A 24,833-nucleotide genomic window follows, 5' to 3' on the forward strand; every position below is an offset into this window, starting at 1 on the left:
CTAGCTGCATCCTGAAACATTGTACTGAAACGTTGTGTGTGCCTCTTACGGATATTTTCAACAAATCTATTGAATTAGTTTATTTACCAAGCATATGGAAAAAATCATTTATTTTACCTTTATTTAAAAGTGGAAGCAAACTTGAAGTATCGAATTATCGTGGAATTGCTAAGCTGAATGCTGTTCCTAAACTTCTCGAAAACATTTTATCAGACAATCTATCGCATCGAGTTTCTTCATTACTGTCTGCACAAATACAACAACAAATATCCTTGAGCTCACAACCTTAATAAATGAGAGTTTGGTAAATAAACTACAAACGGAGATGCCACTTCCAAAGTTATTGAGGTCCCATCTGGTGTTCCATAGGGAAGTAATTTAGGGCCAATACTATTTACTTTATTTATAAATGATCTCCCTAATGTTATTTCTCATTCCAAAGTATTATTGTACGCTGACGATTTCAAAATTCTTAAAACGATTCGAAACTCTAGCAGTCAACACTTACTTCAATCCGACATCGATAAACTTTCGCAATGGTGTAAAATAAATCTTATGATAAATGTAAACACATGTCATTTTTTAGAGTAAGAAATTACGACACCAACTATTTTATAAATGAATTGTCTTTGGAAAAAGTCCACAATATTAACGATCTTGGAATATTACTAGATCATAGACTTAACTTCCGTGATCACATTGCATTAACTGTCAATGAAGCGAATGGTGTTCTTGGATTTATGAAACGATGGTCGAAAGAACTTTCTGACCCATACATAACCAAACATCTATATACATCTTTGGTTCGTCCTGTTCTTGAATATGGATCAATTAATTGTAATCCCTGCTATAATATCCATTCTAATAGTATTGAAACTATTCAAAAGCAATTCTTAATTTTTTGTTTACGTGGTCTTGGCTGGAATTCACTCGTGCTACCGTCACATGAAAGCAGACTCAATCTAATAAAGTTACCAACACTAAAAAGACGTAGATTAATGCTGGGTATTTAATTTTTACTTGGATTAATCCGTGTTGATATTGAATCGGAGTTTTTGCTTGGTAAAATTAATTTAATGTTCCATCTCGATCAACCCGTAACTTTCAACCGTTGAAAATAATGTACTACAGCTCCTTGTATGCTAACAACGACTCCTTTCGCCGCATATGTAAAAATTTTAACAAATGTTCTCATTTAATAGATTTTTCGGAAAGTAATGCTACTGTAAAAAGAAAAATTATTTTGAATTTAAATTCCTAAAATTTATATTTACTTAACTTTAGTCTGTAAGGATTTATATTAATCTATAGACCAAATAAATAAATACCCACTCATATTTCGTCGAAACCTTCAAAAGAAACCACTTTTGAATTAGAAACTTAAAGCTCATGACAATGACTTGCAGAAATAAGTTGTTCAAAGTTGTTTTTCTGGTTCTAAAAGCTAAACATCGATGGATCCGATGAGTATAACTTTTATATTCAAGACTTAATAAGGAAGAAGAAATATTTTTTCATCGTAAGTATAGCAAAGAAGGCGAAGTTTTGGTGTGGATTCCCATATCTTACTACGGCACTATCGAATTTGTATTTATGACGAAGAAAAACTATTGCTAAATCGTATAAGAGAATATTAAAAGTCGCATTTCCAAAATTTTATAACTTATTTGAACCCATCTATCAAACAAACTGTTTAAATTTTAAATTGTGCTCCTTGTTGTCTTTAAAGGATGGAATAGGATTGTCAGAAACGCAATATCAGTAGAATATATTGGATCTCTTTACCGCTCAATTTTTCGGAACTTGTAAGGGTTTTTTCACGTTCTATTTTTTGAAATATAAAATATTGCTATTCAATTGTTATGACATTATAACATTCATCGATTTAAATTGCTAGATTCCGCCAAGTTTCGTTCAAATATAACAATTCCTTATTCAAGTGATGCATAAATAATCCTTCGCTCACTTCTTCCACATAATTTATAGTAAGAATATGGCCTTTAAAATTCCATAATTTTGTAATCCTCCAATATTTAATTTACAAGATATTTTTGTTCAAAATTAATAAAATTAAATTCCTTATGCAAGTGATTCGCAGTGTACATAATAATAACAAATACATAATTAAAATTATGTTTTCAAATCCATCGAAAAAACAAGTAAAAAAGTATAGTCGGGCGTGGCCGACCATATGATACCCTACACCAGTTATGAATAGTAAATGTGATTTATTTTTCATAATAAAGCATTTATCTTCAATATTCCCTTGTTCCGATACATTTAAGCAATTTATGGATGAAAAACTAATTTTCTGAAAGAGGCTTTATATGGGGGCTAGGGGCAAATATGGACCAAGCCCGATAAAATTTTGTGAATATATTTATATTTACATAATATTTTATTGTATTGAATTTCATCGCGATATTTGTGTTTATAAGTTAATTTGGGACATTCAAGTAATTTTCTGAAGGGGACTTTGTATGGGAGCTAGGGTCAGAAGGGGCCCGATCTTTATGAAATTTGGCAGGTTCATAAAGACATCTATAAAACTTAGTTGTGCCGTATTTTATCGATATATCTGTATATTTAACATAATTATGAGCTCAGAAGCCCTTTTCGGGGGACCTGTTCTATGGGGACTAGGTGAAATAATGGACCGAATTTAACCATTTTCAATATCCTTGGGTCAAATAAAACGTGCGTGCCAAATTTCATCCAATTATCTTGAAAATTGCGACCTGTACCTTGCGCACAAGGTTTACATGGACAGCCAGCCAGCCAGACGGACGGACGGACCGACATAGCTTAATCGACTCAGAAAACAATTCTAATTCCGATTGGTATACTTTAAGGTGGGTCTAGGACAAATATTTTTGTATGTTACAAACATCAGCACAAATCCCATATACCCTCCCCACTAAAGTGATGTAGGGTATAAAAATTGCCAAAAAAATATTTAAATATTTTATTTGATATAAAAATATACGAGAAAGCTACTTTAAATGGCAATATCTTCCAAACCGATTGAGATATTAAATCATCTCTAATTTTAGGACAATTTTTGGATTTTTTTTTTTATTTGCAAAATTTTGAGTTCTCAAATAAATTGCAAAAACAAAAATTAAAAATATTTTTTTAAATATCAGTGTATTTTCTGAAATATGAAATTTGCGATATGTAACTAATTTAACATGAGCTGATAGTCCTTATAAATATTTTGGAATGGGCAATATTTTTATTCAAAAATAACGATTAACGATAACAATTTAACGATTTTTTAAATTTTGTTATTTTAAACCGCTATAACTTTGCCCGCATGAATGAAAATAATTAATGTTGTCCTATTTATCATGTGTAATTATTATACCATTCAACCACAGAAGAAAAAAAAATGCTCGAAAAAAAATCATCTAATTCTTCAAAATTTTTGATTTTGCCATATAAAAGTTATTTAAGGCAAATTTCTGAAGGGTACTTTGTATGGGGACTAAGGTCAAATGAAGCCAGATTATTATGATAATTAGCAGTATCATTAAAGCTTATGTAAAACAAAGTAGCCGATTAGATACTATAATATTTAACATAATTATAATTTTTGAAGCTCCATTGAGCTCCAAAGTCGCATCTCATCAAATAATCTTGAAAATTACGACCTGTTTGATTACAAGGTTTACATAAACGGACTGAAAAACGTACGGATTCAAAAATTATTCTGATCCCATTGGAATACTTTAACTCTTTCGCGTATACAGGGCACCGGTGTCCCAAGATTTTTTAATTTTTCTCGATTTAAAGCATAACTTTGAGTTCACAGCTATAGTAAATGGTTATATTAAATAACTTTGAAGTAGACGTAAGTTCCTCTAACAAAATTTATAAGGATAGGCCCATGTTTACCCCTACCTCCATTTGAGCCCTTCTATACTTTCCTACTTGTTTTATTAACGATTTCGTATTGCAATAGATTTTCAATGAGGTCTAGGTCTTGTAGGCGTTAAACCTGGCTTTACAGTAGTATCGACAATGAAAACAAAAAGTGCTTCTAGGGTCTCTTGTTCTTGGGAAGTCAGCTTAAACTGGTCACGGAAGAGTTGTATTTCCAGAGAGTAAATAGGTTTTGCTATTCGCCGGGCATGGTATACTGGAGACCTGAAGCGCACACCTTTTCCGTCAAGATGGCCAAGATATATCAATGCCAACTGTAACAGTTCTTTGTAGTCGTCACTTGGATGGCTTTCTATTAGTTTTCTTTGCAGTTCATCTCTCATATTCTCTACTCTAGGCAGTAGTTCCAAAACATTTTCGCGTACATCGAACTTGGATTTATTAATCGCCGAACATTTTTTTTGAAACCTCTTGAATATGACTGGTGTAGGTCCCTATGTGCTTCCAAACATGCAGTCAAAAACCCCTCTCAACAAGACTTCTAAAACATGTTGTCGCCTAGCTTTCCACCTAACATCTGCTCCAGGAGTTTGTACGCTCCATTGAGTCTCCTAGTATTTGATGTTGTGTCGAAGCACATAGCCACGATCAAGCTAGCGAGACTCCATTTCTTTAGACATTCGTACACTGCTGGGCTTGTTCCTCTCCTGAGCTACTGTCAGTTTCAGGAACGCCCAGAAGTTCTTTTTTAGTTCATGTCATACCAGATACCTGGTAGTAGTTTTCCATCCCAGTGCACGCAAACAGCCTCTTGTTGGGGTATCTACATTTTTAAACTAGTTTGATTTCAGCTGCTTGTGGTCGCTAGTGATGCAATATGAAAGTATGGAAAATATAGACATAAAAAACCTTGTAGTGGGTCTAAAATTAACGGTATACCATAGCAAACACACTTAAATGAAATGAGATTCCAAAGTAAAAGTATTTGTCCATAATAAGCAATAATAATACAAGTAACGCATTTTCGCTCTCAGGGGTACCTATTCAAGTTTTTAGGGACATTAGCTCTTTTTTCGGTCTCAGTACTAATTGCGGATTTATTGCCTTTAATTTGATGTACGAAATAGCTATAACAGGCAAATAGCTATAACAGTTCCAGAGATATGGGTCGCCGAAGATTTTAAAAACTTTGATACCCCAGTGACACGGGTTAACATCTTCAAATTGTGCTAAAACTTTGGCAATCCTAACCCTTAAATGCATAGCTTACCATATATGGTACATGGCTTTAAATAAGCGTAATTCTAACAAATTTAGCTTAAATGTGGAAAAATACATCTCAAATTAATTTAGACAGTATAGCGGTTCATATAAGTACCATTATGGCCCTTTTTCGATTTGAATCAGTCATCAGTAAGGCGTCAAAATTATCGTTTGTGTGTTTAGTACAAAATTTTAAATGTAAATTTCAATAGAGCAAAAAATTATTAAAATATTGATATTTCTTATAGTTGGGCTAATTTTAGCTAATTGTAATAAATTTTTACTAAATTTGATATCTTGGGATAGATATTTTTAAAAATTTTCTATGTACCATACATGGTACGTCATGCATTGGAACATTATATTTTCTTTGTATTAGACGTATATCAACTATATATCAAAATTAAAGAAAATGGACATTGTTGTTGGCCTAATTTTAAGAAAATTAATAAAACCTAAAAAAAGCTTATCTCCTGTCACTCTTTTGCTAATATAAGGATTCAAAAGCTCCATAAAGTAAAAACTGATCACAAATCATTAGAGTTGGTATTATATTTGACAGTGCTGAATCTCATGTAGACATTTCGAGTCAAAATTTTATACCATCAGCCTATTTTGAACACATAAGTTAAGCAGCAAATATATTTGTATTTTTCGCCTCTTAGTCCCGTCATTCTGGTCATGTAACATTAAAATTATTTTGAACGACATTGGGACGGACATTTGGCTCATAAATTTATTCGGTTAGGACGATTTGTGGAAAATTTCATTCCAAGCTTCTTGTTTTTCATAACTTAGTTGAAAAGTCGGATAGACGGACATAATGTTCTTTTGTTTCTATATTTTTTCTGTTGGTTGGATATTGCTTATTTTCAATACCAAATAAGCCTAGTTGACAGGAAATATTTGTGAAAATTTGTATCACTCTATTTCCTACCTTTTAGGACTTATCGAGCTTTCAATAGTCAGACGGATGGACAAAGCCGGATCAAAATTTAAAAAACTATACACGCACCACCTTTTTTGTGGTGGATTTTATAAATAGCATACCTTTTGTTAACTTTCCAATCTGATTTTGAAAAGCTTTTACTAAAATATAATAAAACTTTGAATAATTTCACAAAATTATATTTTATTTTAAATGTAGTCTAAATGCATGACGTACCATATATGGTACACATAAGAAATCGTAGTTTTTTCGATTTTTCGAGAAAATGGTCCATTTTTCAGAAAAAATAATGTCGAATTCGAGTTTTTTAGCGTTTTTTACATAAGGGTAGCTTGGTCTCCATTCCTGCAGCTGACCTCATGCATTTAAGGGCTAACATTTGACAAAGAAACATTTTAGGGGGTGCCCCCAAAAAAAATCAGACTTTTTTTACCCTATGAGATAAAACCACCTTAGTTTAGTATACACATTTAATAGGGTATATAAAATTAATGCAACAATGCAATTTCTTCGGATTTGATGTAGTATACATCCTCCTATCAACCTAACCTAACCATGCACAGCATGAACAGCCTCATTTAATCATATTTTTAAGCGAAGTTTAAATTACCTTTAAGTTTTGAAATCATTTTAGAATTATAATAGAAACAACATACTCACCACATAAATAAAATTAATTCCATTATAACTAGAAAAATAACGAATAATACTCTTCATTGTTTACACATGTGTCGTTGTATCTGCATTTGTATTTTAGATACGCGCCTAAAGCACCTGAAAAAAGAAAAAAAATACAATGAAAAGTAACTCAGTAAGTGTCTGATTTATTCGCACATAAAAAAGGTTTAAAATAAATGTCTTTGCATTCGCAATTTTTACATCCAATCGAGTCGTAACTCTTTGATACTTGGCACATAATGAATAGAAAATTCATAGATAAGACAAATAAATATAAATAAAATTTATTGCTTTCAAGTAATAAAATTGACAAAAAAGAGAACGACTAAAATAAAAATTAACTAAATAAATAAACAAACAAATTCACACACTTTCAATGCATTCATAAAATAAGGTGTTAATTTCGTTCAAATTAATAAACACGATTCATATGCGATACAATTAGATTCGATTTGATGTTTGTTTATTGTTGTTATTACACAAACAAAACATTTGAACAACAAAACTCAAGTCAAATGAATGCAAACGATAAAATCAATTCACTCGTCCATCGTTAGTTACTCTTTCACTACCATCCAACCATCCATCCATACAAGAAATGTAACGCGTATCAGTGAAAGTTAATGGACATTAAAAAAACAGAGTTATATTTTGAATACATAATCACATTGACTCCTACAAATAAACATGGACCCGCATACAGAAATGCAGATAAACATGTGTAAATGAGGTCTTATCTTAAATACTAATTTGGATCACACTAGGTGAAACACTCTCTCACTTGAATGGTGAAACCGCTACTCGTCTTAGCAGTGATGTACAAATTGAGTCTGAATAAAAATAATTCGAAGAGCATCTGGTGTTTGCACTAAGAATTTAAAATATAAATTGTCAATTAATTTGCAATAACAATTATTCTGTTTTTTATTTTTATTTTTGTGTAACTACACTTTAATTGTAGACAACGATTCGAATTGCTTTTTACTATTTTATTATCTCGTTTATTGGTGGAAAGTTTTTTTTATGTCTTAATTAACTCTGCGAGTTATAGGATTTTCATAGTTTAATCACTGTTAATCCGAAAGTAATCCAGATTTATATTCTGCTTCGTAAATGAAATGTTTAAATTATTATAACTGTCATATAGTAGGGGCCATAAAATAAGCTTTAAAAAAGTGGGTGGAATAAAGAAAATAAGCTGTTATGATTTTTTTATTCATTAATGTTTTTGTTATGTAAATATGTATACAAAATATAATTCATAACGTATTTTATAATGTAAATAGACAAAAAGAAATAAAATTGTTAATAATGGTCGAATATCTTTTACGCTATACATGTTGAAAATAAGATCGTTACTTTAAAGTAATTTTTTACATTTTCAATTATAACGATCAATAACGCTTTGGACGTGTTTTTCGACTCTAAAATTTAATTAGGACCCAAAATAAATTTAATATATAGGTTTTCAAATGGATACCTTTGCAATATAATCCGATAAATTTGATTTTAACAATTTTGCCTATAGTGTGCAACAGTACTTTCGATTCTGGGAAAATTATTTAGAAATAAGGAACACATGGAGGACCTTTCTGATCGCACATCCGTTCAGATCTGGCGTTTCAAAGTGCATGGTTTAATTATAAAAATTGATTCTTTGTGCATTGGTTATGAGGAGCTTAATAGGGTGACATGTCATAATGTCCAGTGTCACAATGTCTATAGACGTTATGACACACTATCCCAGCAAAAAAAGAACTTCCAAAGAAGCGAAAAAGAAGTATAATTTACTCCATGGAAGAAAGAGCTGAAGAAGTGATGATTTTAACACAGGCTTGTTATAGGAGGAATGTCCTTTTTATTGGATTCCAAATTCACTACTTCTGAAGTCATTCTCAAGAAGTAATTTTTGTGCTCTTTTTTGTAAGTTATTCGGAAGTGAAATTGTATTATTATAGAATACAACTAATTTGACTTAAATAATATTATCATTAATAAGGGTAATAGATACATTTAATAAAACAGAAGCCCAAAAGTAAAATTTTTTATCTCCCAGGAAAAATAAAAAAAATATCTTCAGCGTTAAAAAAATATAATTACTTTCGCATCTTCGGAAGTCTTTAAACATCACTTCCTCAGAAGGTTAAAAAATCCACTTAGTGCTACTTTTAAAGTGGTGATAAATGTTATTCTTTTGGAAGTACTTCGTTTTATTATTGCTGGGATATTGAATCATAGTGTCCATGGACGTAATGACAATTTCAAAAGTGTTACATTGTCTATGAGCAAAATGACATAAAGTCCATGGACTTCAAAGAGTGCATTAACTTAATTTAGCGAAGCCGGTATTCGAAATACCCAAGAGTTTAAAACTCATGCGTCATCTATCCAGGATACTTTTATAAAGCAATCCAAAACGTAACAAACACCAAATTTAGGAGCAAATCTTTTCGGGATGAGAGTGTCCCTTTCCTAAATTTTAAACAAATTTTCTAATAAATTTCAGTTTTAAAAGTGTCAATGTCATAAAATTGTCATAAAGTCCATGGATAGTGCCCATACTTTTTTGTGTGTCATTATGACACGCCACCTTTAATAGTTGAATTTGAAAAATCTTATCTTAATTAGAACGATCTAGTTTCAATAAAATATTTTAGCTTCAATGCAAATATGTGTTAAAATATTTTTAGTGTAAAAACGTTTTGGTCGAAAATATGTTATTTGCGTAATAAATATTTTGGGTAGTCGGACATTAAGTATAGATTTCAAGTGATATTTTCGCAGATTTACTGCTAATACCTGCAAATTCGTTTTTTAGAATGTGCGGAATGTCGAAATGGAAAGCAAAAAATTTATATGAAAAACACATAATGGTCTTTTACATATAGAGAAATACCGAACAACACGTTTTAGGGGTGGAAGGGGTCTTTTAAGTATAACTTTAACAAATTCTATTCAGTGGTATTGAAAATTTTTATTTTATTTTAATGCAGCGAAAATAAAGACTTCAACTCAAAAATGGTGAAAATAGATTCAATTTAAATATATGTATATATATATATATATATATATATATATATATATATATATATATATATATATATATTTGAGATTCTATGGGAAGTGCCACTTCTCCCATAACGTTCATTTTTGGTTTAAAGCAGAACCAACTTCTCATAGTTGCTATTGTCCTTTATCACTAAAATGTCGTCAATAAATCGCTTAAATATCTCTGCGTTGATTTATTCTATAAATTTTATAGGAAACTTTCCTAAAATAACCATAAAACTTATATGTACATACGAGCAATTTTGTGTCAGCTGACCCAACTTAAAAAATTGATTTAGATGAATTTGCACCAAGGTTTGTACTATTGTATAGTAGACCAGACACAAATTTTCAGCACTATCGGTCAAGAACTGCCAGAGATAGAGTTGGACATTTTGGTCACAGAGGGATTTTAAAAATAAATGCACCTTTTCACCCATTGGTCCTATGAATGTCCTAGCGAGTAAAAAGGGAATTTTGTTTTCGGTTCTATTACGGTATGTGCGAACATGCTTTTAGAGGGAATTTTGTTATTTTACTACTGTTTTATATAATCACGTAAAATACCGGGCAATGCTGGACACGAAAGCCTACATTGAAAATAATCCCTGCCTAATATGTACTAAAAATTTCATACATTTTACGAATGCTTTGTTATTTCACACCATGACATTTTTTCGTAATATATATGAAATTGCACACAATATTTTAAAAATAATTTTAGAAAAATTAAATTACATAAATTGTAAAAGAAAATTTAGAAATATTATGAAATTTACGAAATATTTATTTATGCAAACATTTTTGTTCATTTTAAAATAATTTTTCTAATATTAGTTCACAAATTATTATCTACATGAATTTTTTTATATTATGAAAATAATTCGTACTTTTTCTTAAATTTTATAAAAGATTTTGTAGTTTTATTTAATTATAATGTAACTAGCATACCCTGGGTGCTTCGCTACCCTAACAAAATTAAATACATACAAAATTTTGATTACTTTTATAGAAAATTTTAATTGATTAAAAGTTTATGTTTTTACGTCCAATATTATTGAAATTTGTCTCGTGAATAAATTCACATTCAATAAGGAGAGTGTATTTTTAATTTCATTCGTTTAGATTTCGCATTTTAGTAAATTTCGAAAAAACTATTTGAAAAAAGAAAACGTACTATAAAATACATTTTAGAAATTTTCATTCAATCAAATGTTTCTATCTGTGTTCAATATGATAGAAAATTAAAAAACTATAATTTGATGAACGAGAATGAACCAAAAGTCCCTTTCATTAGATTCTCATTCACTTAGTCCCTACATATTAAATTTTATGTTTCTATGTTCTATATCGTAAAAAAATCAAAAAGTATCATCTGAAAAATGAAAAGGTACAAAAACCTCTAAATAAATGCTCATTTAAAAAAGGCCATGTGTCATGTTTTCCGGTTCCCCATTATAGAGAATCCAAAAGGTACTATTTGATGAATGGAAAAGTACAAAAGAGGCCCCAATTACAGATTATTATTCATTCAGGATCATGTATGTTCAAATATATGTTTCTAGGTTGAATATTTTGGAAAATTTAAAAAAGGACCATTAGAGAGATAAAAAGTACTAAAATGTTTTATCCTAAAGAATTTTATCCAATAAAGACCGTCTATGTTTAATAATCATGTGTTTTGGATTCATATTATAGAACATATAAAGAGTATCAATTGAAGAAAGAAAAAATATCAAAGTGGAATAAATTCTACCTTTGTTGAAAGTACTAATAAAAAGATTACCATATTTCCCCCTTTCGCCTAGGAAAAGACTTTTTAGAAAATTAAGTTTCAGAAATATTCCGTGTTTAAATCTATATATCACAGTTCAAACTCAAATGATTCAAATCTGCATTCATTTGTTCCAGAAAAATTGTGGTTTAAAAAAGTACAAAACAATTTACCCGAATTTGTGTGTATATTGTGTGGGTATATTAACTATTTTTCATATTTTATAAAAATGGCCTCAAATCGAATAAATAAAATTTCCCGTTTTCACCCTTTTGTTACTTTTTTCCCCAGTGAAATAGTAAATATTTTGTTTCAATAAATTAGTACATAATTTAATTAATTGCTAAAAAAATACCAAAAATATTGTTTTTCCCTTTTACACCCAAAAAGGTCTTAATTTTAAAAAAGTAGAAAACAGGTGTCTCATAATTTTGGAAGATATATCCAAAATATTTACAATAATTTTATTAAGTTTATTTGTTAAGAAGTTATAAAGGGCCAAAAAAGTACCAAAATCACCATTGTTACACATTTTCACCCCTTAAAAGTACGATTTTCAAAAGTACTAGACATCCATCTGCTCATTTTAAAAGTAGATACAGGTGCATTTAAAATTTTTCTTGTATCACTAATATTGTGTAAGATAATAAAGAAAACCTGTTTTACCCGTTTTCCCCTTTTTACCCCAAATACAAATTTCCAAAAATCCATTCAGCCGTTTGGGTTGTGCGATGATGAATCAGTCAGTCAGTAACGCTACTCTTATATATATATTAATAATATTATGTTTAATTTCGTTTACATTTCAGAAAAAGATATTACAAAATGTTTTCGTACTTTCTTAAAATTAGAAAAGGATTTGATTAAATAATATTTCGGATTATACACGAAATTTTCGTAAATATTAAGAAAAAAGTAGTTACGGATATTTGGATTATTTTCAGTGTATTTGTTAATAGTACTTTCTATTTTATTATACCCTACACCACTTTAGTGGGGAGGGTATATTGGATTTGTGCTGATGTTTGTAACATACAAAAATATTCGTCCTAGACCCACCTTAAAGTATACCAATCGGCTTAGAATCGTTTTCTGAGTCGATTGAGCTATGTCCGTCCGTCCGTCCGTCTGGCAGGCTGGCTGGCTGGCTGTCCATGTAAACCTTGTGCGCAAGGTACAGGTCGCAATTTTCAAGATAATTGGATGAAATTTGGCACGCACGTTCCGATACATTTAAGCAATTTATGGATGAAAAACTAATTTTCTGAAAGAGGCTTTATATGGGGGCTAGGGGCAAATATGGACCAAGCCCGATAAAATTTTGTGAATATATTTATATTTACATAATGTTTTATTGTGCTGAATTTCATCGCGATATTTGTGTTTATAAGCTAATTTGGGACATTCAAGTAATTTTCTGAAGGGGACTTTGTATGGGAGCTAGGGTCAAATGGGGCCTGATCTTTATGAAATTTGGCAGGGTCATCAAGACTTCTATAAAACTTAGTTGTGCCGTATTTTATCGATATATCTGTATATTTAACATAATTATGAGCTCAGAAGCCCTTTTCGGGGGGTTCTGTTCTATGGGGGCTAGGTGAAATAATGGACCGATTTTAACCATTTTCAATAGGCTTCGTCCTTGGGTCAAATAAAACGTGCGTGCCAAATTTCATCCAATTATCTTGAAAATTGCGACCTGTACCTTGCGCACAAGGTTTACATGGACAGCCAGCCAGACGGACGGACGGACATAGCTTAATCGACTCAGAAAACGATTCTAAGCCGATTGGTATACTTTAAGGTGGGTCTAGGACGAATATTTTTGTATGTTACAAACATCAGCACAAATCCAATATACCCTCCCCACTAAAGTGGTGCAGGGTATAAACAGCAGAAAGGGTTACGGTAGTCTTTAAATTATTTTAAAGACTTTGTAACAAAATATTGCCAAATTTTTCATTTCCAGTTGCAATATATTTATTCACTATTAAGCTACTAAGTATTATTAACTTAATAACACTTGCAATTAAGTTTAAATGAATTGAAACTATGATATTTATGAATTAATGTACGCATATTATTACAAACAATTTATAGATTTTTTTTGATTAATAAATTAAATAAGAAATATAATTGAGATCAAATCTCATACACCCAAATGTAATTAATGTTGTCGTTATTTTTAATTGAAATTAAACTATTTTCTTATTAATAGGGTGATAATTATCGAGAATGTTTCTTAACAATCTTACTCGTTAACTAATGCAAATAAATGATCAATTCATTAATTATTTTTAATATATGTATAGTAAATATTTATGTATATAATATTTGTGTTTAACAATTTCAAACTATAAATTATTGTGCTTAGCACGCTTCTCTATTTATTTATTATTGTGTGATTTAAACAAACAATGATACAGCTCAGAATTGTTGAGGTTTGTAATCAACAGCTGCAATCGTCTTAGATTCAGAAGCGGATCATAAATGGGATAACATTTAGAGTTCTGAATATGAGATGAAAAAAATCTTTTTATTTACATAAGGACATTATTTTAAGTTGTTATGTAAGTTATAAAAATCATTTAATGTTATTGTCTTCCATTATTCGATTTACAACGCTCCTGCAACGTATGGTGGTCTCGTTAGAAAGACAACAATACATCATCGTTAAAATAATGACTATTGCATAAAATTGATTTATAAATACAATTGAATTGTATTGATTGTTTCAGCCAATGAGCAGTTTAGTTTAAATGGGTGGAAAACTATAATGAAAAGTGTAAAAATACATAATAACTGACATTAAGTTGTGAGAAGTGTTTACTTACATACATGTTTGTCTGTCTGTTTGTTTTATTTGCTTATTTGTTGGTTTCTATTTACAATAGTTTGCTGTATATTAGGGTGCTATTAAACGTAACAAGTTTCGGCTATGCCGAATCTTATGTAACCATATGCCACAAACATTAGGTTTATATTAGGAATATGGCTTTAGTCAATTTTGGACGCAGCCCTTTCGGATTAACAAAATATTTTTGTCCAACTTTTAAACCATGAACATATATGCGGTAGGATCAATTATGGGCCGATTGTCGTTAAATTTGGTAGAAAGATTTCGGTTCGTATAATACTTATTCGTTTGAATTTAATCGCTGTGTTTATATCGAATTTCATCTTTATACTCGCATTTTTATGCCAGTAATAAGCGTTAAAGTTATTTTCTGAAGGGGCCTTATATAGGGGTAGAGTGAGTTACCGATCCATTTCGTATTAAATTTAGCATATGTCGAATTTATATAATTCATCGCTATACTAGTATTTTTAATACAGTAATGAGCGTTAAAGTCATTTTCTGAAGGAAAACTTATATGGGGACTGGGGTCAATTATGTACCGATCTTCATACAATTTGGTAGGCACATTTTTTCGAATTCCATCGCTATACTCGTAATTTTAAGCCAGTAATGAGCGTTAAAGTCATTTTCTGAAAGGGACCTTATATGAGGGTAGGGTCAATAAAATTTTGTAGAGAGATTTTGGCTCCTATGAAACTTATTTATGGCAAATTCCATATTTTCAATACCAAACAAACCTTACCTATAGAAAATATTTTTGGAAAATTTCAAACTTCTAACTCTTTCCGTTCGCTCTATAGTGCTTTCAACAGACAGACAGACGAACATGGCTAGATCGTCTTAGAATTTAATAAGGACTTAGAATATACATATATACTTTTGTAGATCTATGGAAAATATTTCTATTTGTTACAAACAGAATGACAAAATAATATAACTTCTTGATGGTGGGTATTGTGAAACAATATTCCTCCAGTTTGGAAAAGACCATCTCATTTTCGAAATATACTATTTGCAGGCGATCGTAGTAAGTACTTACCTAACTCCCTATTTGCAAACGGGCGTAGTAAGTAGTTGCCTCTAATGTTATCTAATGATATTCTGAAAGTAAATTTTAGCATTTGAACTCCTTACTTTTTAATGTAAGTTTTTACTGGAGAATAATGTACTTGTACTTAAGTAATTAAGCCAATGCCTGAGGGGGACTTTGTATAAGGGTTAGGGTTAAATGAGGTCCGATCTTTACAAAAGTCTACAGAATATTTAAGCTTATATAATACCCGTCATTTAACTTAATTAGGCACTCCAAAGCCCATTATGGGGCATACGACTATATGGGGGCTAGGAGGAATAATGCACCGATTACATCCACCAAGCATCGTCCTTGGATCAAAAGAAATAAATGTATCAAATTTCAATAAATTATTTTGAAAATTGGGATATATATGATTAAAGGGTTTACATTGGCTAATATCTCCAAAATTAGTGTACCAGTGCGCCAAAGCACCCATATGTATGTGTGCAAATGTTTGTCTGTGTATATGTCACTAAATCTATAAAATTAATTGTTTCATTAAACATTATAGGAAAATATTGAAGGAAAGTGTTAATGTTTGCATGATGTACTCGTTAATTTAAGTGGATGATGTGTTAGAGTAAAATAAACTAAAGTCAAGGTAAATATTGGAAAAATATATAAATTGTCACCGTTAACAAAAAACAACAACAACTATTATGTGCAGTGAAGATGATAATGATGACGACGGTAATATTCCGTATAAATAATCAGGTTTATTGACACGTACCACAACCAATAATTTGTATTAAAACGTTATTCGAAAAATATCTGTCGTATGTGTCTAAGATTTGAATACAAACATGAATGTGTGACTGACTGAATGGCTGTTTGTCGTTATTTATTTAAATTTTGAATTTTTTTAAAGTTTGTTGTCATCATTTGTGTATAATTTTGTTTTTTTTTTTTTTTACTTCATGCTGCTGCTGTTGTTGTTCGTTATTTGCAGATTCTTTTGTTTTTGTTGTTGTTAGTGCATTGAACTTAATTTAATATATTTTTTTATAAAAGTTATTTTTATTTATTTTTTTGTTTTATTTTCTTTTAAGTGTAACTAGAAACTTGTTTGATGAGTAAATACGAGTACTTGTATGTGGCTCATGCTGTTTATTTTAGTAGTTTTTTTTTTTTTTTTTTTGTTTTCTTTTTATATATTTATAGTTCCATTGGGAACTTCCTAGTTTTTGTGGGAACCTTTGTGTTCGTGCTGTGTGACGAAATGATTTACATAAAACAAGTTTGCACTTTTCCCATGATTCACTCAGGTCACAAAAACAAATTGTGATTTCAAAAAGATTATTTTTGTTAGTTGAACTATGATGCATTTATAAAATAAGTAAATTAATGGCTTTTTTATCAATTTGTGCACGGTTAAATCAGCTGTGAAAAACTCAAATTCCAAATTAAGATTTGTTAAGTAATTGTAGTTTAATTTTCTACACTTTAATTTCAATAAATAAATAAAAAAATTAAAGTGAACATTTCTTGAATCAGGTGTAAATTTTGTCGATCTGTAATCTGATTCGAAGATATAACAATATTTAACATATAGCCGAATATAACAGTATGAGTGTTATATTCGGCTATAACGAATCTTATTTATTTATCTTTTATTTAACTTATAATCATGTGCCATATATTTCAAGTGAATTTTTGAAAGTGGTCCTATACTATATGTTTCGATCCTTTTGTTATTTGTTACAATAATTTAGTCATTTATTTAAATTAAACTTAAATTTAACAAATATTTTGTTTTCAATAACTAGTTATGTTCATTGCTATCCATGTTTTTAAGCCAGTTTTTGCGGTTTAAAATTATTTTCTGAAGAGGACTTAAGGACTGCTACTTATTAGGGTGATCGACTCGATTTTTCAACCGGTTTTAAAACCGTTTTTTTCTGCTTTACCAGTATCGGTTTTTTCTTAATGTTGATTTTTCGAATATCGAACAACCCGGTTTTTTCACTTTTCAAAAACCGGTTTCGAATACTTTTATTTGCTTTGTATTCAAAGATTATTTAAATGAAATTTTTAAGGAAATAATAATACAGCCCGTCTAAATTTTAAAAATATTCGAGTCGAGGAACTATCGCATATTTTTCTACAGCTCCTTTGGTTAAAACTTTTTGATTTTCCTAACTAATTAAAAACAATTATTTGTAAAATTGATAACAGTTTGATAAAATTTTATCAATCTTAAGATTATATTCCAATTACAATAATTAATTTACGGCTGAAATTTTATGGAAGTGTTGGAATGCCTATGCAAATTTCCTAAACCGGGCTTTTAAAATAAGCTAGGATTACATAGTACCTTATGTTTAACAGAAGTGTCCCACTTTTTTCCTAATTTTTTTATATTAAAGAAATAATGTAAATCAGACGACTAGATCTAAAGTTATAATCTTTTAAACTGTTAAAAATCATTTCGGGCCATGTTTTATTAATCAAATTTAAACATAAACATTAAGTTTTTCAAATTAAAATATATTTTTTTTATTTATAATGAAAAACCGGTTAACCGGTTTTTTCTGAATTTGAAAAATATCAACCGGTTTTTTTTAAATGTCAACTATTCGAACTATTCGAAAACCGGTTTTTGGAAAATGTCGAATAATCGATCACCCTACTACTTATAGACCTTAACAAGGAAAAAAAATACTTTTTGCGATTCTGATCATGAAGATAACGTCTTTTTGACTTCATATGTTCACAATTGTTCTTTGTGATAAGAGCAACAACATTCCCTCAGAGAGTAAATCAAAATTCCGAACGGTTATCAAGATATGAGCCTAAGAAAATGATCACTTTTTTCAAAAATGGCACCGAGGTCCTAAATCTTTGGGGACCTATAACTAAAAAAGTGCATGACTTTGGGTAAAACTGGAAGACACGAGTCTTCTTATTTTGGTCTTTTATCATATAGTGGTGACCGTATATGGTTATTCATCCATGACTTAGAAAATTATACACAGTGTAATTTTATGAAAAGTTGTTGTTAGTGTAGTTGGTAGGGTGAATTGTGGTCCGACCCTTATAAAATTTAACAGAGATATTTAAGTTTTAATAAAACTTGTTTATGTCGTTTGTTTTTGTGCTTTACTTTACATTTTAAAGCAAGTTTTAAGTGTTATATTAATTTTTTGAAGGCGACGTTATATGGGGGGTAGGGTCCTATCCTTACTAAGATTTTAGTTCCCATAAAACCCATTTTCTGAAAGGGACCTCATAGCGGGGTTAGGGTCAATTATAGATCGATCTTTATAAAATTAAGTGGGGAGATTTTAGTTCCCATAAAACTTGTTTATGTATAATTTTGTTGCTATACTGGCATTTGGAAACAAGTTATGTGCATTATAGTCATTTTCTGAAGGGGACCTTATAGCGGGAGTATGGTCAATTATAGATCGATCCTTATAAAATTAAGTGGGGAGATTTTTGTTCCAATAAAACTTGTTTATGTAAAATTTTTTTGCTTTTCTAGCAGTTTGATGCTACTCATGAGCGTTATAGTCGTTTTTTGAAGGCCATCTTATATGGGGGGTAGGGTCAATTTTGGCTCGATCCTCATAAAATTAAGTGGGGTGAATTTTGTTCCCATGAAACATGTTAATTTACAGAGTTCATTGCTATACATGATTTTTTAAGTCAGTTATCTGCGTTATAGAATTCTCTGAAGAGAACCTTATATGGGGGGCTAAGTGAAATCGTAGACTGATATTATCCATTTTCAATGCCAAACAAACAGCATCAAATAAAAATGACAAAATCAAATTAAAAACGAGTAAGTAAGTAAGGGCGTGACCGACCATATGATACCCTACACCAGTAATGAATATTAAATGTGATTTATTTTTCATAATAAAGCATTTATCTTCCATTACCTTGTTCCGATACATTTAAGCAATTTATGGATGAAAAACTAATTTTCTGAATGAAGCTTTATATGGGGGCTAGGGCAAATAGGGACCAAGCCTGATAAAATTTTGTGAATATATTTATATTTACATAATATTTTATTGTGCTTAATTTCATCACTATATTTGTGTTTATAAGTTAATTTTGGACATTCAAGTAATTTTCTGAAGGGAACTTTGTATGGGAGCTAGGGTCAAATGAGGCCCGATCTCTATGAAATTTGACAAGGTCATCAAGGCTTGTATAAAACTTAGCTGTGCCGCTTTTTATCAATATACAGGTATATTTAACATAATTATGAGCTCAGAAGCACTTTTCGGGGAGTTCTGTTGTATGGGGGCTAGGTGAAATAATGGACCGATTTTAACCATTTTCAATAGGCTTCGTCCTTGGGCCGAAAAAGGAGTGTGTGCCAAATGTCATCCAATTATCTTGAAAATTGCGACCTGTACCTTGCGCACAAAGTTTACATGGACAGCCAGCCAGACGGACGGACGGACAGACTGACATAGCCTAATCGACTCAGAAAACGATTCTAAAGTGGTGTGGGGTATATCAATATTTTTTGTTCGTGGGTATACAAATATTCAGCAGCAAACATTCTTGGCCCATTCGCAAAACGAGTATTTCTGAGTCTTATGCTCGTACATATCATTAAAAATTTGAAATATTATTTTTCTGCTCGTGTTTCAGTCCTAAAATAATAAATGTAATGTGACCATAAACTAAGAAAATGTTAAAACCGTAAAATGTTTAAAATCAAGATCTACATATGAAAACATGTTTGGACACTAGTATTCTTGATATCGTTTTAAATTAAAGTCTATTGACTAGATAGAATGAATGTACTTATAGAAATCGGTGCTCATGTTCAAACCATGAGATGGATTGATTCTTAATTATATGTTTGAAGATGTTTAAAATATCTATCCGAAAATCTATTGCAATATTTAATAAGACAAATATTTTTATTATGCACTTTTTTTAATTTATAATTCTCCACATTTATTAATCGTTTTAATTTGACAAAATTTTATTTTAACTTGAATCTGTTTAATTATAACGGCAAAAAAAACGAAATGCAATTAAATTATTTTTATTATTTTGTTTGTTTTAAATGTCAAACATGCAAATTTAATAACACACACGATGTTAAACTTGACAAAATCTTTGCACTAAATATACACGAAACCGGATGTGAAAAATGTAAAAAACTGTAACACAATGAAATACAGTTAAATATAATAAATGTAATAATGTAAAATAAAAGTACATATGTAAATCAATCTAGTGCAATAAAATGTAAAATAAGATAAAAAGCTGCATCGAATAAAAAGTAGCAAGTATAAATTGAATGGGAGCGTTAATTTAACATTATAATGATGTTTCCATGATGTGTCACAATGTTTGTGCGTCTAGTACATTGAAACTAAATGTTCACAGAGCTAGAGATTTAGTTTTGCTAATAGAACTTTAAATGGCTTAAACAGAAACAATTTAAACAAACCAAAGTAAATTGCAACTCTTGTTAAGTGGAAGGACAGACAATCACATACATACATACATACATACATACATACATACATACATACATACATACATACATACATACATACATACATACATACATACATACATACATACATACATACATACATACATACATACATACATACATACATACATACATACATACATACATACATACATACATACATACATACATACATACATACATACATACATACATACATACATACATACATATCTATGTATGTAAATGTACGAGTGTGTATTGTATGTATTTAATTATTTATTATTAGACTAAAAGTCTATTCACATTCAAATGCAAAAACTTCTATGAAAACAACTTTTTAAAATATTTTTTTTATTTTTTTTATAAATCATTTTGCCATAAATAATGCTTCCATTTGACAATAAACTACACAAGTTTTTTTTCTTTCTGAAATCCATGTTTAAGAAGTATTAAAATGGAGATCAAATGTTTACGAATGTTTATAATTCAGGTGGTATTAAAAAGCTCACAGATGTGGGCAGAGATTTTGCACGCAGCTGTCACAAGTAAGTAAAACTATTTCCTCATTAATTTGATTATTCATTAATTCACATTTAACGGTTTCATAGTTTTAACTGTAATTTCAATGACGCACTTTTATGATACATTTTATAATGCTATTGTTAAATGTTGGAAATTTTTGTGATAGTTTTTTCTTATATTAACCCAATAGAAAAATTTTCCCGAAATTATATAGAAACCCATCCCAGCAGTTCGACAAAGAGTCAATGCATCCGAAAAAGACAGTGATTTCCACTAACGTTTAACCACCTGGTTGGCTCTAATTTGTCTTTCGTCACAGATGTACTCTTTGTAAATGAGGGTGAAGATAATCGTCATTGTATGTAAGCGAGAGAGTGGACACTTAAAAAACAAACTTAAGCATTTCACCTGTCTCTTCGTAATATATAGCGTGACGATTGACTTCTTCGTAGGACAAGTACATTTTAAAAAAGCTAGTCACCTGGGCAGTCTGTGGGTATTTTTCAGTACATCCATGGCGTAAATTCTACTTCTTTTTCGCTTCTTTGGAAGTTCTTTTTTTGTTGGGCAAACAAAATCGATTTTATGTATTTTTAGGTGCTGAAACCGAGTATCACATCGATTTTTCTTTATCGTCCACGATTTTCTCAGCATATGAAATTATTTAGTTCATATATTACGAAAATTTTATATACTTAATTATAAAAATATATTTACGTTTAAGGGTCAATATCGATTTTTTCGATGTCATTATAAATATGAATCTTAATTATATATTTTACTCAAGTTTCATTTAAATCGGTTGAAAACTAAATATTATTTCAGTACGGTTTTAAGAAAGTTTTCCATTATTGGATAATATGATTTTGACCTGAACAGTTTATTCGATTTTACCAAAACTTCAGATATATGTTTCCTATTTGAAATGTTATATTCGCAAAATGTTGTCCGTTCAGTAAATATGGAAGGATAATTTCCAAAAATATATCTTTGTTTTCTCCGAAATCCTTAAAATGTAAATCACTTGTACCGTTAACCTGTGAAATATATTAATCTATTTTTTAAAAAATTTGAAAAGTTTGAAAATGGAGTTTTGAAACTGCCATCTGAAGGTTTTTAACTATGCCCCAAAATACATTTACGTTATCTAATAAAGTTAGAACTCTACCTTTCGCACAAGGTATACATTGACAGCCAGTCAGACGGACGGACTTGGCCTAATTCACTCAGAAATCGATTCTGAGCTTTAAGATTAATGTAAGTCCAATATTTTGTGCTTTACAAACATCGGCACAAACGCATAATACTCTGAATACCAGCTAAAATTTGGGTGATTAAAAACTGATTATTTGAAAAAATTATAAGAAAATGTATTGCAATCATAAACTGAACATCCTTAAATATGATATTGTTTTTGTTAGTAACATGGCTCAAAAATAACTCGTAACTACTAATCAAAAATGAGTCGAAACTGATTAGAAAAGGGGCTCATAAAATACTCTTTTAGAAGAGTTGCTAACGAATTTTGTGTGAAAGATAGTAGACTTAGTCTAGTGATTAGTCACCCAACTGATCTAAGTAGCAAGCTTAAAAATTATTCCAATTACATAATGATTAAAATGTGATTTTTATTCGATAAACAATAACAAAATGTACAGCAATCATAAATAGATCATCCAGGTGTTTGAAATATGATTGTAAATTTATTTCGTAATTATGTATATTTCGCGCAGTCGGAAGATCAACTGTATACTGTATTATTATATTTGTCTGTAACAGACATAAAAATTACTCAGAAAATACTCAAACATGGTTCGAAAATTACTCAAAAACTATCAATAATTAGACTCATTTATGACCAAAAAAGATTCAAAAATTAGTCAAGAGTCAAAACTGATCAGAAGAGGGTATCATAAAATACTCTTTTAGAAGAGTCGCCGATACAGTACCATTTATGATTAGAAAATGAGCATATGTATGATGATTTAATTGTGCAGAAGAGTCATAAATGACTCGAAAAAACTTAAAAAATGCACTGTAGTATCAGTGCTGAAGGCAAAGAATATAAAAATTATTTCTATAGCATTACTTCCGATGCTGCACAGTTGGGCATAATTGTAATGTGTATAACACTTGAGTTTACTTTTGGATAGATAATTAAATATAACAGTTAATATCCCTAGTATAGTCCCTAGTTTAGGCCCTATTATATTTTAACTAGCATACCCTGGGTGCTTCGCTACCCTAACTTAAATTTAATATATACAAAATTTTGTTAACTTTTATAGAAAATTAAAATTGATTTTAATGTTTCAGATTTATACGTTCAATATCACGTCTAATAGATTATCATTTATCACCTCTAATAGATTATCATTTAATCAAAAATTTTATGTTTCTGCGTTCAATATTATATACAATTCAAAAAATATAATTTGATGAATGAAAAAGTACTAAAAGTCCCTTTCAGTAGGTTCTCATTCACTAAGGTGAATGAATTTTATTTTCAATATCAAAAAGTACCATCGGAAAAACGAAAAAGTACAAAAATCTCTCTCAATAAATTCTCATTTAATAAGGACCCTGTGTTCCGGTTAACCATTATAAAGAATCTAAAATGTACCATTTGAAGAATAGAAAAGAACAAAAGGGTTCCCACTTAAAGAATATTATTCAGTCAAGACCATGTATGTTAAAATTAATGTTCCTAGGTTGAATATTTTAGAAAATTAAAAAAGTACCATTTATGAGATAAGAAGTACTAAAAAGTTCTCTCTTAAACAATCTTATTCAATGAGGAACGTGTATGTTTAATAATCATGTGTTTTGAATTCATATTAAAGAACATACAAAGAGTATCATTTAAAGAAAGAAAAAGTACCAAAAGTGGAATAAATTTGTACTGGAAAGTACTAATAAAAAGAGTACAATTTTTCCCTTTTTCGCTGAGAAATATACTTTTTCGAGAATTAAGTTTACAAAATGTTCCGTATTTAAGTCTATATATCACAGATACAACTCAAACGATTCAAATCTGTATTCATTTGTTCCAGAAAAATAGTGCTTTCAAAAAGTACCAAACAATTTACTCGTATTTGGTTCTATATAGGCCTTAGTACTCGAATTCCAAAATAATATATCAACAGCTTATTTTGTGTGAGTAAATAAACTACTTTTTCAAATTTTATAAAAATTGGCTCAATGAGTTTGAATAAAATTAAATTTCCCGTTTTTTCCCCTTTTTGGTACTTTTTTCCTCAGTGAAATAGCAAGAATTTTGTTACAATAAATATTACAGAGTTAGTCCGTAATTTAATAGGAATA

The 24,833-nt window shown here is 29.9% G+C and overlaps 1 protein-coding gene across 2 annotated transcripts in view; it reads right to left on the minus strand.

Annotated features, from left to right (window-relative positions):
- The window catches only part of LOC119609369 (protein spaetzle 5), a 45,858-nt gene that overhangs the window by 13,142 nt on the left and 7,883 nt on the right, over positions 1 to 24,833 (minus strand). For both annotated transcript variants that reach the window (XM_037964235.1, XM_037964154.1), the window contains one exon: positions 6,758 to 6,871. In XM_037964235.1, the coding sequence (XP_037820163.1) occupies positions 6,758 to 6,814 (57 nt within the window). In that variant the 5' untranslated portion in view covers positions 6,815 to 6,871. The remainder of the gene's footprint in view (positions 1 to 6,757; positions 6,872 to 24,833) is intronic.

Source organism: Lucilia sericata, unplaced genomic scaffold (assembly GCF_015586225.1).
Source record: "Lucilia sericata isolate MDLA Ls3-8-SP2 unplaced genomic scaffold, ASM1558622v1 Contig000000F_arrow, whole genome shotgun sequence".
Classification (NCBI taxonomy): Eukaryota; Metazoa; Arthropoda; class Insecta; order Diptera; family Calliphoridae; genus Lucilia; species Lucilia sericata.